This window comes from Dendrobates tinctorius, unplaced genomic scaffold (genome assembly GCF_039654945.1).
Source record: "Dendrobates tinctorius isolate UK_male_01 unplaced genomic scaffold, ASM3965494v1 ptg000208l, whole genome shotgun sequence".
NCBI classification, from domain to species: Eukaryota; Metazoa; Chordata; class Amphibia; order Anura; family Dendrobatidae; genus Dendrobates; species Dendrobates tinctorius.
In genome coordinates this window covers 11,043,100-11,058,835 of record NW_027361875.1, presented here as the reverse complement: position 1 = coordinate 11,058,835, position 15,736 = coordinate 11,043,100, and the positions used below count along the sequence as shown (strand labels likewise).

The window sequence follows — 15,736 nt, the reverse complement described above, 5'->3', positions numbered from 1 at the left end:
GCAAGCGGCCCAGTAAGTGACATCATTGGAATCACAGTCTCGGCCACTACATCATGATCCTTTTGGATTACATGGCCAAAATCTGCTGACAGATTCCCATTAAAATGAATGAACTTGTGTGGAAGTGTGTTGGTGTGACACAAGGCATTTTTCAGGGGTACCTACCCTCAGTGACAGGCTGTAGTTTGGTGGAACGCTCTGAATCTGGGGAATGGAGCGGTTCTGGTTCCTTCAGGCATTCCAGCTGCAAAAAGGGATCATAGTCTTCAGATGCCAGATCTGAGAGGTTTAAGGGAAAGTAGCGCGGATTGCTGAAGTGCTGCGACCCATAGATACAGTCATGCAGGATCTGCAAGTAGATCACAGAAAACAATTAAAAGATCATGCGATCTGAGAGCCCCCACAAAAAGGGGTAACTTCAGTGATTAACCGTGCAAAAATCAATATGCATCCAACTAGTATGAATGACACTGTGGAGCAAAGGGGCTTAGTACAGAAGCAAGCTCACAGTAATCAGCCATAGAGACTGGAAGTGATGGCTCTACACTGCTATATTGGAAACACCCATAAATGCAGTTTAAAAAGAACTGTAATTTTCTTTTTCCCGTTCACATACCCAAATAATTTTTGCACCTTTTTTGTGACACATGGGACCTATTTATTAGGTTGCTTTCATACTTTCCATTTTATTTTATTTTTTTACCCCCAATATCAGTGGGAAAATATAGGAAATACACGTCTGTTTTTCCCATGTCTGTTTTATGACTAATGAAATACAGTTGTATGTTGTTCCCCATTCCCTAACAATTATTGTTGTGGCAGCAGTTTTTTTTTACTTATTTTTTTCCTTCTTTTTTATTTGTGTATTTATTTTTCATTTATTTCACATATTGTACTGTCCATATGGTCATAAAAGACCTTTCATGGCATTTCAACATTTAACAATTTTCTATTTGCCTGCCTTCAGCTGCACTGATAACAGAGCGTACTCATTTGGAGTACAAATAATGGCAGTGATGGGTCAGAACCTGTGTCTCATGAAAGGCTCGTAAAGATGAGCTTATAGTTTTTTTGGATAAAAAGCAGATGATTTCTCTTAATGTCGTTTGACCTTGATCTAACTCTGGGGAGACAAGCCTAACCCTCAGAGGAGGAGACCGCTGCTGACCGGTCACTGCCATCATCTGTACTCCAAATCAGACGATTCTGATATCAATGCAGCTGAAGTATGACGGCCTCTCGATCCCTTACGTTAACGTCAGGGGTCATTGATGCATTTGGGCAAGGGCAATAGTGCTATTTACATGCCGCTGAAAGCCCTGGAATTCAGGTAAGGGAGTAATGAGCATTTTTACCCCATCGGTGTTTCGCCACTTTCTCTACCATTGGGATGTGTAAAAATGAAAAACTACATTGTAAATTTAGGCAAAAATGTTTCACCTTTAAGATGGTTAATATCAAAATAGCAGATTTATGTTCTTTCTCCCAAGTCCGGCAATACCCTATATGTGTCATACACTCCTTTTAGGGTACACGGCAGTGCTCAGACCAGGAGCAACATTTAACTTCTAAAACCTCTATTTTTCCATTATTAGATGAGTGAGGGCTTGTTGTTTTTGCAGGATAAGTTGAAGTATGAGTACAGTGAAGCCAGATTTATACAGAGCTTGAGCTTTCAGAGGTCTGATTGTTGGTCTAATGCAATGCGATACTCATGTATTGTAGTGGACCTGACCTTTGGTTGACTTCACGCTTTCATGGCAAGCTGCGATTGGATCATGGGTTGTCGAAGTAGTGACACAACCATTTTTGGGAAAATTGGCCATAATCAGAGCTATGAGCCATCATATGCATTGCAGACTGTCAGCTATAATATACACCACTCTAAAGCCAATTTCATGTGTTTTTGCCGCAGCTTATTTCCTGCCAAGAAATCAGGTTTTGCTGCAGACAAAAAGCAGCAAAAACGCCCAGTGTGAACTTACCCTTAAACATGTAAGTGGCAAAACTCTGCAGCAATTAGAGGCAAGTGTCGGCTGTATACCACATGCATGGGTCCACGCACACCCTAAATCCAATGTACATGTACTAGGGATTTAGAGAATAGGTTAGAAAACGTTTCTCATTTTCCAAAGTTTTGATCACTGGGATTCCAGGTGCCAAGAACCCCACTGATTGCTAAAACGAAAAAGCAGAACGGCTGAATGCAAAGTCTAGAAGGTTTGTCCTACGTCTCGGAGGGGTGCAGTTGCTAAGACAAGACCTTTTCTGTTTTAAGCTTACAAACTTTATATTAGTGGGATTAGTGAAAGCAAAGCTCATCAGAATAAAGAAATATCTTAAAAATTTTAGGTCTAAGGTTTCTCCTTGTGGTGACATGCCAGCTCTGGCTTGTCAAGGTAAGGAGGCTTATACGCCGTGCAATGCTCCTCTGGGAAAATAATATGCATATTGCCTCTTCAGAAAGAAAGAGGACTTTTACTCTACAGCACCACCTATTGGTAGTAGCGATCCTACAAGTTGCAACCAACCCTTTAACGAGTCTTGTAATATGACTTAGGATAACAGCCAAATCAGAATCTCAATTTGCAGACACGGTGTTTCGAGCTTGACAAGCCAGAGCTGGCATGTCACTCTCCACAAGGAGAAACCTTACCCCTTAGACCTCCGTCCAGAGCCTCACCTAGCCAAATCAGATCTCATACTTTGCACTGACGAGAGCCAATAGCTTGAAACACCATGTCTGCAAATTGAGATTCTGATTTGGCTGTTATCCTAAGTCATATTACAAGACTCATTAAAGGGTTGATTGTGACTTGTAGGATCGCTGCTGCCAATAGGTGGTGCTGTAGAGTAAAAGTCCTCTTTCTGAAGAGGCAATATTAAGTTTTAATCAACAAATATTAAAAATCCAAACAAACTAGAATTACGAATTACATATAATGCCAACCAGACAAAAACAGAATTTTTGGTTACTCACCGTAAAATCTGTTTCTCAGAGCCTTCATTGGAGGATACAGCAACCATAGGTAACACAGATGAAGAAATGAATAGATTTCTCTGCTGACCAACATCCCTGTACGGTCAGGTGGCAAAAGACCACAACCCAGCTGAGAAGGCTGGCATCTCTCATCACCACCTGCCAGTGAACGGGAAGGAAGGACCGACCCTGGAAGATGAGACGGGATGATAACCACCAATTGAGAGATCGTTTGACTAGGGAAGAGAGCCGAACTGGACGATCCAGAGAGAGAACAGACTTGTTCCACTGAGATAGGATGGCCTGTTGAAGTGGTCTTGAATGAAATTGCGCAAAAGGAATCACTTCAGATTCTGCCACCATCCTTCCCAGGACCACCATGGCCGAGTGGAAAGATGGAAACCAAGGGCCCTGTAGAGAGCGAATCACCTGCTGAAGGCTTGCTCTCTTCTATTTGGGAAGAAAAACCCTTGTCTGGCAGATGTTGAACAGTATGCCTAGAAAATTTAGATGCTGAGTCAGGACAAGGCAAGACTTTGCCCTGTTGATTAGCCATCCAAATGGAGACAGGGTGTCTGGAACGATGGACAGACTTTCCTGGGCCTGATAAAAGGATGGAGCCTTGATGAGAAGGTTGTCGAGGAACGGGATGAGCACTAGACATTTGATTTGCAAAATAGCCATTATCGGTGACATGATTTTTGTGAAAACCCTAGGAGCTGTTGCAAGCCCGAATGGCAGGACGACGAACTGAAATTAGTCCTGCCGCATCGCAAAACACAGTAATCTCTCATTCCATGGGAAGATAGGGACATGGAGATTGGCGTCCTGGATTGTCTATGGAGCACAGGAACTACTGCGACTCCATGGACGCAATTACCGAACGAAGGGACTCCATTCTGTAATGTCTTAGGCGGACCCTTTTGTTCAGTAACTTTAGATCTAGGATGGGTCAAACCAGAGAAGCATTTTTTGAAGAATTGATCTTGGGGCCGCAAAATTGAATCTATTTTGTATCCTGAGGATACAACCTCCCAGACCCATGCGTCCTCCACCGAGGCGAGCCAGAAATCTCTGAAAAACCGGAGACGGTCGACCAGCCTGGGAGATTCCCTGGAATCTCGAGATGAGTCAGGCAGAGGAAGATAAGCCAGGTCTAGGCCTGGTGGATCTACACTGCATGCTACGGGGACGCCAGGAGGGGTGGCCTCTCTTGGCGGAAAAAATCCTGTCACAGAGAAACAGCAAAAAGGCCGAAACTTATGCCTCAGAGGAGGCTGGCGAGGTTTGGACTGAGGAAGGAGGGAGCTCAGTTTGGACTGAGGAAGGAGGAGCTCGTCCATCCGGTGGCCTCCTTAATAATTTGGTCGAACTTGGAGCCAAATAGACGGGAACCCTGGAAACTCAAGCTGGTAAGGGACTTTTCTGAAGATAAGTCTGCTTGCCATAACTTAAGCCAAATAGTCCACCAGATGGCCACAATATTGCTGGATGCCTGAGCCGCGCATGAAGTGGCGTCCAGGGAGGTGGATACCATGTACTTCCCTGCATGAGAAATCTGGTCCGCGAGGTCGGCCAATTCCTCCAGTCGGGCTCCAGAAAGAACGCCCTTTCGGAGTTGTTTAGCCCATGCAGCTATGGACTTTGACGCCCAGGTGGTGGCAAAAGCCGGACACAATGTACAAGCGGCCGCTTCAAAGGCAGACTTAGCAAAAGACTCTATGATCCTGTCATTGGAGTCTTTGAGGATGATCCATTCGGGAGGACCGTGTTTGTTGGACAGTCCGGAAACTGAAGGGTCCACAGTTGGAGAAGATGTCCAATTCGCCGTGGGCGAAGGGCTATAGGATGCCGAGGCGCTTCCCTCTTTGGAAGAATCAGGTCGGTTTTTCCTGTTCCCTGGAAAGTACCTCCTCAAATTTTCTGTGTGTGGCAAAGACTTGGGAGCTCGTCTCGACAGACTAAACAAAACCCTGTTCTGCAGGTTCCGTAGCAGTAGCCGTAATGTTAAAGGTCTGATTGACCACCACAATGATGCTCTGGACCATGTCTCTCATATCAGAGGCCAGGTCAGAATCATCCTCTGACAGTGTGTCCGGAAACTCATTGCCTGACTCAGGGGAGGACCGGAAAGTAGTCTCCTGGGAAAGACCAGGAGGAGAGCTAGAGCGGGAGGAGGACCTAGAAAGACGCTCCTGCCTAGACCTCTTACAGCCGGTGGTAAGCACAGCTGGTGAGTTGTCATCCGCTAGCAAAGGCAGGAAGTGGCAACCTATCAAGAGTGGACACTAGGGTCTGCTGAAAGGAACTGCTGGCTGTAGTCTGGGAGGCAAGCAGGGCGATTGCAGGAGAAGATGCCGGTCCTGCAGAGATAAGCAACCTTCCGGGTCCTGATGCCAGAAAATGGCAACTGCAGAGAGGAAGAGGAGGGCCGGCAGTGTCAAAACGCGGACAGCTGCTGTAATGCAGAGAAAAAAAAGGAGGGGACGTAACTGAAAAAGCCCACTCACTGACCCCGGAAAGAGGGGTGGAGCTAACCGCCGGAGCAAAGAGGCAGAAAACCCCGTGCGGTGAAGCCAAGAGGAGGGGGCAGAGCTAGCCCCTGAAGTCAGGAAGAGGAGGAGGGAAATAGATACACCGCTATAAATGTGATGAATTAGAGGACCTTGATGCTGCGCCGTCTCTGAGCCTGTCTAATCCTTTCTTCATCTGTGTTACCTATTTTTTCCTGTGTCCCCCAATGAAGCGATAGAGAAAGTCAAAATTCTGGCCGAACTATGATGAGGTACAGTAACCAATTATTGTGTTGATAACCAAAGTGAACAAACACAGGTACAGACCATCACTCGCCCTATAACCATCCTACAGTCGCACCGGTGTTATGAATGAGTCACCAGAGGCAAAAACAGAAATACTAGCTAAGTCCAGAAAACCAGAGAAGTTGGCAGCTATCGGATTGCAGACCCCTGAACCTATCAACAACAACTAGCAGTAGCCGTTGGGGGTTCCTACGGTGCCCTAGACCCTTCGATCACAGCCGAAGAACTAAATAGCCTAAAGACAGAAAGGGAAATCTAAACTGCCCCAGAGCAGACCCCAAAGCAATAGGCAGCCCCCAACATATAATGACGGTGAAGCAAGATGAAAAAACACTCAAACAGATAGAAAGATAGGCTGAGCAAATGATGGGGCCAAAGCTAACTAAATAGGACAGGATAGAAAAGCTGCTGTCTGCAATCCACCAAAACCCTATCAAAACAAGAGCCAACGGACTGATAGGGAAAAAAGCCCTGAAGACGCTAGGCTTCAAAAAGACTATATCAGTACACAGGTATTTTCTGAAGACAGAGCAAAAAGGAATTCAGCTCACCCCAGCAGGGAATGGCAGAAATCCAGAAAAACAAGGCAAAACAAAACCAAAACACAAATGCAAAAAGCAGAGCAGAAAACTTAGCTTTTGAGGAGCAGGAATCAGACTGGTCTCCTAGAATCCCTCAGGGAAATCACCAGCAAGGCAGAAGGGCGTCGGCTGCCTTATATCCAGTCAGCAATTCCAGTCACCATCATCCTGCTCAGGTGCTTGGTAATCAGCCTACCTTCCTTCACCAGAAGAGGGAGTTCATCAGACCTCAATGGTGAAGGGGAAAATGAACTCACAACACACCTGCCTTACTGCGGAGGTTGGCACCCTAGCTTGAACGCAAATTGGCGTCCCTGCTCACCCTATAAGTCCTATAGAAAACCCTAATCTCTACCGATACCACAATACCATTGGGGCATCACATTTGACAGGAGTGAACAAGTTCAAAAAGCCAAACTATTTGTCAAAGGGGATAATTTCTATGTACAGGTAGACTAAGGAAAAGATGTCAGAGACAAAGTCGGGGTGGCGTTGTAGAGTGAGATCCTCAAAAGTAACCAATTGTAATACAACTTACATTAGTCTATTCAAGAACAAGGATCATATTCAATAACAAGGCCTATACTCAACTCACAATAACCAATCAAAACGGCCAGATAAACAGATAAAAAAATCTATAGATAACCTTCATATGTGCAGGGGAATAGTAGAGGATGGACCTGATAAGATGCTCACCCTCAAATATCCCTATTAAGCGTACCTACCTTGCCACGGAGGTTGTCACCCTATAATATGGCGCCCCCCCTCACCGACGGCTGACCCTAACTAAACCTTATAGCTCTCCCTGCCAATCTGTTTTAAGTGTCCCACCCCTCTCTTTTGAGCATAACCACAAAGGTATTTCTTAAAACATTACCCCCCCATAAGCTCCTATATGTAATAATCAAGACATCTATAGAAGAGACAGCTATAAGGGTTAGAGTCAATTATCAGTGAGCGGGAACGCCATATTATAGGGTGCCATGGTTAGATTAATTTGTATGTTTTATACAACACTTTCTAAAACCCTTTATGGTGACTGAGCACCTAAATATGAATCCAAAGACAGCCCTGACAAAGCAGAGATTCCCTTCCCTTAACCACCCTCGCCGCCCCCATCCCACCGCAAACACCCTGAGCAATAGTAATACTCAAGGCTTGGACATATAGCCACCGCCCAAGGAGCAGTCACTGAAAGATAAGTAGGTACAGATTTACATCAAATGAAAACCATGCGTAGGGGAAGAAAAAAGGGGTTATTTCTCACTTCCCGGGGACACAGGGAGCATTTATAACAGCAGCAACCCTCTCATGAACATTTTGGGGTACACATTCATCAAGTCAGTAATACAGGGAGGTATATAGTATCCATGGAACAAAAATAGGATGAAAAAAGGGGGGATTATGATCAGGACACTCAAGTGTTTCAGCGGTTCCTCAATTTGTGTACATGGAGGTCTAACCACCGCAAGGCCTCTTTTGGATTGTCAAAGAGATGAGTTTTATAAAAGGCAGAGATGCTCGGTATAGCATGGCATATTGGAGTTGGAGGAGTCTTCTCTTGATGTCTTGAAAGTGGGCCCATCATTTTTGGATCTCAGCTGAGAAATCTGGAAAGATGGACACCTTTGAACCCGCTATATGAAGGACCTGAGACATCCAGCTGTTAGGATTTTGACTGTCTTTGAAATGAAATGTTTGATTAATACTGATCTTGGTGGGGGCTCCTGGAGGTAAGGGCCTGGAGGGAACCCTATGAGCCATTTTCATTGGTGGTGCTCATGAGGGTAAAGGGCCTGGAGGAAACCATATGTGCCATTTCCATTGGTGGAACGCCTAGAGTTAATTGCCTGGATGGAACCCCATGAGCCATTTCAATCCTGGGGGTAAGAGCCTGGAGAGAACCCTATGAGCAGTTTCCATTGGTGGGGCTCCTGGGGGTAATGGGCTGGAGGAAACCCTACGAGCAATTTCCACTGGTGGTGCTCCTGGGGGTAAGGACCTGGAGGGTACCTTATGATCAATTTCCATTGGTGAGGCTCCTGGGGCTAAGGGCCTGGAGGGAACCCTATGGGCAGTTTCTATTAGTGGTGTTCTTGCGGCTAAGGGCCTGGAGGGAATTCTACGAGCAGTTTCCATTGGTGGGCCTCCTGGGGATAAGGACCTGGAGAGAACCCTATGAGCAGTTTTCATTGGTGGGACTCCTGGGGTTAATGGCTTAGAGGGAACCCTACGAGCAGTTTCCATTAGTGGTTCTCCTGGGGGTAAGGGCCTGGAGGGAACCCTTTGAGCAGTTTCCATTAATGGGGCTCCTGCGGATAAGGACCTGGAGGGTACTCTATGAGCAATTTTCATTGGTGGGACTCCTGGGGGTAATGGCCTAGAGGGAACCCTATGAGCAGTTTACATTAGTGGTCCTCCTGTGGTAAGGGCCTGGAGGGAACCCTATGAGCAGTTTTCAGTGGTGGAACTCCTGGGGTAATGGCCTAGATGGAATTCTATGAACAGTTTCTATTAGAGGTGCTCCCGGGGGTAAGGGCCTGGAGGGAACCCTATGAGTAGTTTCTATTGGTGGGGCTCCTGGGGTTAAGGACCTGGAGGGAACCCTATGAGCCGTTACTATTGGTGGGGCTCATGGGGGTAAGGGCCTGGAGGGAACCCTATGAGCAGTTTTCATTGGTGGGGTTCCTGGGGGTAATAGCCTGGAGGGAACCTTATGAGCAGTTTCTACTGGTGGGGCTCATGGAAGGAATGGCCTGGAGGGAACCCTATGAGCTGTTTCCATTGGTGGGGCTCCTGAGGGTAAGGGCCTGGTAGGAACCCTATGAGCCCTTTCCATTTTTGGGGCTCGTGGGGTTAAGGGCCTGGAGGGAACCCTAAGAGGCATTTCCATTGGTGGGACTCATGGGTTAAGGGCCTGGAAGAAACCCTATGAGCCATTTGCATTGGTGGAGCTCATGGGGTTAAGGGCTTGGAGGGAACCTTTGAGCTGCTTCCATTACAGATTGGAGAGCTCCCCTTTGTCAAATGTAGAGATCAGAAATTCTTCAAAAGAAGTCAACCAGGGCATTACCCTCTGCTTTCTCCGGGACCCCAAGAAGACAGCTATTATTGCAACGGAGCCTGTTCTCGAGGTCACTGGTTTTATTCAGTAAAAAACACAATATTAGCAGCAGCTTTCTTGCCTTCCGTAGATAATGACGGGAGCTTATCCTCTAATTCTCACACAAGGCCTTCTGTTGCTGTAAGGCATGCTATCATTTTCTGAATGTCTTGTCTAATAATAAACATCCATCTTTAGAGAGCCCATGTGTCCATTCAGCATAGTTAAAGCTTCGCTCCACTGCAATAAATACATCCTTTAATGTTGGCTCTTCGTCTTCCTCCGCATGCTCAGCAGGCGTAATATCCCTGCCAGCATCAGGGTGAATAATGGTGGTAGTAGTGGTTGCGGGATCGCTTGCTATGGGCCCACTTCTCTGCTCCAGCATTATCTCACTCGCTCTCATTAACGCAGGGCTAATGGACGGTGAAGGGACCAGTGGTAGCAGAGGTCCCTTGGTTTTGGGAGTTCTGGCATATTGTTCCAGATGAGTAGCGATGTCTGGGTTGCTACCCTGCTCATTGTCAGCAGCTGTCTTAACAGCGTCTGACATCTTTCTGTGCACTCTCTGTCCAAGCCTTCCATTCTGATGCGTCACATTGAAGACCGGTGAATTCAGGCTCTACTTCCACTCCGTCAGTCAAGGAGCAAAATGTGTCTTTGCTCCCCGGGTAAGCAGGATTATAGAACGGATATCGGAGGAACTGTAACTGCGCAAGTCTGTTACATATCCACCCCTGATTTTATATATTTAGTGTTTGCATACAACTTAGTGCTTATAGAGCGCTGCTGTATGCTTTTTAAATATATTAGCCAAATATCATACTTTGTAGCCAGACAAATAATTAACTGCATTTGTCCCGGAACTTAAAAGCCGTAGCTTCCTCCATCAGACAGGATTCCAGTAGTGGGATTTAATATTTGCAGAGTCGTCTGAGGTCCCACCAGTCTGCCGGCATGCAATCTAATGGGTTCTGGTTTCATTACTGAACCCGGCTTTTGTGATTCTGACGAGAATCATTTCTAAACATGAAAACGTGAAGGTCATACCGCTATGGTGGAATATACTGAACAAAGCATTTTGTAACTCTGACCATATGACAGGCTGAACAAAAACAATACAGCAAAATCTAGAAAACTGCAGCCGCTACTGTGGTCACGCAGCAGAATTTGGGGTAAAATCATCAGTGACAGCCACAACATCATTGGACAAGCAGTGTCAGTCCACACATTTTTCTCTGTTTGGATTAGATTTTGGTAAAAGTCACCAGCAATGCTGCTCCCACAGCAGATATTAGTCACCCAGTACAGTGGAGGAAAATCCTCTGTGTGCATGGACCCATTAGATATAACGAAGCAGAATCGCAGTGTCTGTGATTGTACACTACCTTATAGGCACAGTGCAACACCGAATTTTCCCTCCCTTGGTTATTACTTCCCGCATGTCGCACCGGCTTCAATAATACTGAGAGTGGCAGCGCCATCATCCATTCTAGAAGTGAGAGCAGCAGAGACACGATCAGCTGGAAGACAATGATTACAGCATTACATGACTATATATACAGCCCGTAATATACACCTACACCTGTGATTCTAGTGACACCCTGCAACTGTGCCCCCCATGATAGTCAACAGCACACAAGGAGGTGTAGGAATAAGGGGTCATATGTTGGTATGGACCATTATGCTTCCTGCAAAGGTCCATTTGTATTGAAACCCAAACTTATTAGAAAAGATAGGGAATGCAATCATTTACTACTCTAGAGATGTGCTCTCCAATGAAGACCTATCACTAAATTTAAATGGAGTATTTCCTCCAGTTGGCGCTCCTCAGCTGATTCCGGAACAGTTTTTCATTTTCTTCTGTGACACTCTATTCCAAAGTTATATCCTCTGGTAATAATGGCACTGTGTCTCCCAATGATTGGCTCGGAGAAAAGGATTTTATGGTGAGTACACACAAAAATCCCTGTTTCTCCTTTGCCTCATTGGGGGACACAGGACCATGGGATGTCCTAAAGCAGTCCCTGGGTGGGAAAACATCACAACAGGTGAAACCGTGCATACCAAATGCTTAAATGATGCAATGAAGCCTACAGATCCGAAACTGCCGATGGCAGAATTTGTCTGCCGAGGGCCGCATCTGAAGAGGCTTGAGAATGAATGTTGTAATGCTTAGCAAACGTGTGAAGACTGGACCAAGTCGCATCCTTGCACACTTGCTGTGCCGATGCCTGGTGCCGAATTGCCAATGAAGCCCCCACTGACCGAGTGGAGTGTGCCTTAACCCCTGCGGGGATAGGCTGACCTTTGAAACGGTAAGCTTCTTGGATCGCTGAACGGATCTATCTGGCTATTGTGGCATTAGAAGCAGGTAGGCCTTTTCTGTGTCCCTCTGGAAGCACAAAAAGGGCATCCGATTTGCGGAAAGACGCTGTTCTGGAAATGTACTTTCTGAGAGCCCTCACCAAGCCCAAAGTGTGAAGAGCTTTTTCAGTACGATGAACCGGTGCCGGACAGAAAGAGAACAGTACTATGTCTTCATTCAGATGAAAAGCCGAGACGACTTTAGGCAAGAAGGACGAAGACGTCCTTAGCACCACCTTGTCCTCGTAGAAAATCAGAAATGGAGGTTTGCACGACAAAGCCGCTACTTCCGAGACCCGTCTGATGGATGTTATTGCCACAAGAAAGGCAACTTTCCACGAAAGAAGCGAGAGAGATGCATGCAGTATTGCTTCGAAGGGGGTCTCTTGTAAGGCACTTAGGACCAACTTAAGGTCCCAAGGCTCCAAAGGCATCTTGTAGGGAGGGACAAGAGCGACACTCCCTGCATGAAGGTCTTAACCTGTGGCTTGGAAGCTATCCGAAACTGGAAAAGGATGCATAGAGCTGAGATTTGGCCTTTCTTAGAGAAGTCGGCGCTAGGCCTGAATCCAATCCAGCTTGAAGAAACTCCAAAATGGAGGGGTGGAAAACACTAAAGGGGAATGACCTTTATCTTTACACCAGGAGAAAAATTAATTCCAAACATGATGGTAAATGAGCATGGAGAAGGCTTCCTAGGGTTGATGATGGTAGATGCCACTCGACGCGAAAAACCAGCCTGGGCTAGGATCCAGGATTCAATGGCCAGGCCATCAAGCTTAGCACTCTCGAGTTCTGGCGGAAAATGGGTCCCTGGGAGAGAAGTTTCGGACGATTGGTTACCGCCAGGGGATGTCTGCGACTAGATGTAGTAGCTCCACATACCAAGCTCGGCGTGGCCAGTCTGGAGAGACGAGAATCACAGGAATGCCTTTCGCTTTAATCACCCGGATGACCCTTAGGAACAGCAGAAGTGGTGGAAAGATGTAAGGGAGGCAAAATTGGCTCCATGGAAGTACTAAAGCATCTGAGCCAATGGCTAATGGATCGCGGGACCGAGCTACGAAAGCTGGAACTTTGGTATTCAGCCTGGAGGCCATGAGGTCCACATCCGGAGTGCCCAATGCTGGCAAATCTGATGAAAGCCTTCCGGGTGAAGAGACCACTCTCCCGAGCCTATGCCCTGGCGGCTGAGAAAATCTGCTGCCCAACTCTCTACTCCCGGAATATGAATTGCAGAGATGAGCAAGTGGTTTGTCTCAGCCCATTGCAGAATGTGCGTCACTTCGAGCATCGATCTCCTGCTTTGTGTGCATCCCTGGCGATTGATGTACGCCAGAGCCATGGCATTGTATGATTGGATCCGGAAGGGACGTCCGGCCAAAAGATGATGGAATTGATGAAGAGCTAGTCTTATCGCTCGGATCTCGAGGATATTGATCAGAAGGTTGGCTTCCTGAGTAGACCAACGTCCCTGAGCTGTGTGGTAACGAAAGATTGCACCCCATCCGAGGAGGCTGGTGTTGGTGGTCACTACCAGCCGGTGTACAGGGAGAAAGAACCTTCACTGATCCAATGGCGATGTTGCAGTCTGCCACTTGAGAGACCGCCTGATCCTGGGTGCCAGGCGAAAGCGGCAACCCAAGGAGGCTGGATTCTTGTCCCAGGCTGAGAGCAATGCCTGTGGCAGGGCGAGGAGGTGAAATTGGGCAAACAGCACTGCCTCGATGGATGCCACCATTTTCCCCAGGACCTGCATGGCAAACCGCAGGGAGTGGGAGCGGGCAAGAAATAGAAATTGGGCTTCCCGGGTTAGAGAAGCAATTTTTTCCGGAGGGAAAATTACCAACCCTTGGGAAGTGCCCAAGATCATCCCCCAAAAGGGAATTTGCTGGGATGGAACTGGGGAGGATTTTTCCATGTTCAATAGCCAACCCAGGCATGACAGAGTGTCGATGGTGAAAGTGACACTCTGCACAAGTCCGAGAAGATGGACCTTTGATGAGATCGTCCAGGTAGGGTAGAATCACCACACCTCGAGAGTGTATAATGGACATGATGGCTGCCATGACCTTTGTGAACACTCTGGGGGCAGTGGCGAGACCGAAGGGCAGAGCAGTGAATTGAAAATGTTTGTGTCTGATCGCAAAGTGTAGAAATCTTTGATGATCTTCGAAGATTGGAATGTGGAGACATGCGTCTTTGATGTCGACGGACGCAAGGTTATTCCCCTTTCTCCAGAGAACTGATGACGGAATGGAGGGATTCCATTCTGAAGTGGCGCACTCTGATGAATTTGTTCAATAACTTTAGGTCTAGGATGGGACGCATGGTTCTGTCCTTCTTTGGGATCATGAACAGGTTCGAGTAAAAGCCATTGAACCTTTCCCTGGGAGGAACCGGAACGATGACTGGGCTGTTGCGGAGGGCGTATATGACCTGGTAAAAGGGAGCTGTGTGCGCCTTGAAATTTGGAAGACGAGACTGGAAAAAACACGTTGGCGGAGGGGACGTGAATTCGATTTTGTATCCGGAAGACACGAGATCTCTGACCCATTGGTCGTGAACGACCATTAACCAGACTTGAAACAAAAGCAGATGGCCGCCTACCCTGTCTGTGTCTTCCAGACACAGGGAGGAGTCATTGAGTAGAGAACTTGCGGGAAGGGGTACTTTTGGGTCTGGACTGGGGAGATCTGTTTCTCCAGGAGTTAGGTTTGAAGGAAGGATGCAAACCCCTGTCCCTGCATGGGGGACGAGACAAGCCAGCGGAAGCGGCTGTGGATGATCAGCCTGTCGTACTGCGAAAAGGTCGGAAGTGAACCTGGGCTTGGTTCCGAAAGGGGCGAACAGGTCTACGCTGAGAGAGGAATTTGCTTTTCCCACCAGTAGCATCTGAGATAATTTGATCAAGTTTAACTCCGAACAAACGCCCACACTGGTACGGTAAGGAAGTTAAAGATTTCTTTGAAGCAGTGTCTGCCCGCCATTCTCAGAGCCACAGTGCTCTACTGATGGTAACAGCGTTTGCGGCTGCAAGTGCGGCACAATTAGCCGCATCTAGGGAGGCATGAACTACGTAATCCCCAGCCCGGGTGATCTGGTAGGCAAGGCTGATCACCTCGGACGGTAGGCTGTCTCTACTGGTTCTAGCTATAGCTTCTGCCTAGGCTACCATAGCTCTAGCTACCCAAGTGGTGGCGTATGAAGGGAATAGTGTTGCTCCAGCAGCTTCAAAAACCGACCTGGCAAGATTGTCAATCTGACGATCAGTGGGATTTTTGATGGAAGATCTGTCAGCCAGAGACAGAAGAGTTTTTGAAGCGAGTCTCGATATGGGTGGGTCTACTGCAGGTGACTCAGTCCACTCCTTTCTTAGAGTAGATGCAAAAGGGTACCGTGCTTCTATGGCTTTTGGCCTGTGAATCGCTTATCTGGGTGACTTATATGCCTCTGAACAATGTCTGTAAACTCGGGGTGGTTAGCAAAAACCCTGCGTTCTTTTGAAAGACACTGGGTTCTTTGTGTACTTTCAAAGCGTGAATAACCACCTCAATGAGAGAATCTGTAGACTCCTGAACTCAGGGGAGTCAGGGTCTGGGGCCAGATCTGACTCGTATTCTGAGTCATGTTCGCTGAAAAAACCCTGGTGAGGGGGAACGAGATACAGAGCTAGCGGATTCAGAGGCATCGGAGTTCTGTGGGGACAGGTCACGTGTACGTTTCCTAGAAGAATATGTACCTTTTGTCACCATCCGGCCCTTGTCTGAGGAAGGCTCTCGTGTTGCTGAGGAGCCCTCTACGGAAGATAAGGAGATGCCCTGGCTTGAAGAAGAATCACAAAAGGACTCTAAAGCCTTAGCGTGAGAAGCCATGGACTGTGCAA

The 15,736-nt window shown here is 47.2% G+C and overlaps 1 protein-coding gene across 5 annotated transcripts in view; it reads right to left on the bottom strand.

Moving 5' to 3' along the window:
* The window catches only part of RALGAPA1 (Ral GTPase activating protein catalytic subunit alpha 1), a 448,263-nt gene that overhangs the window by 191,494 nt on the left and 241,033 nt on the right, over positions 1 to 15,736 (bottom strand). For all 5 annotated transcript variants that reach the window (XM_073554214.1, XM_073554210.1, XM_073554212.1 and 2 more), the window contains 2 exons: positions 10,872 to 11,006; positions 166 to 349 (listed from right to left, as the gene is read on the bottom strand). In XM_073554214.1, the coding sequence (XP_073410315.1) occupies positions 166 to 349; positions 10,872 to 11,006 (319 nt within the window). The remainder of the gene's footprint in view (positions 1 to 165; positions 350 to 10,871; positions 11,007 to 15,736) is intronic.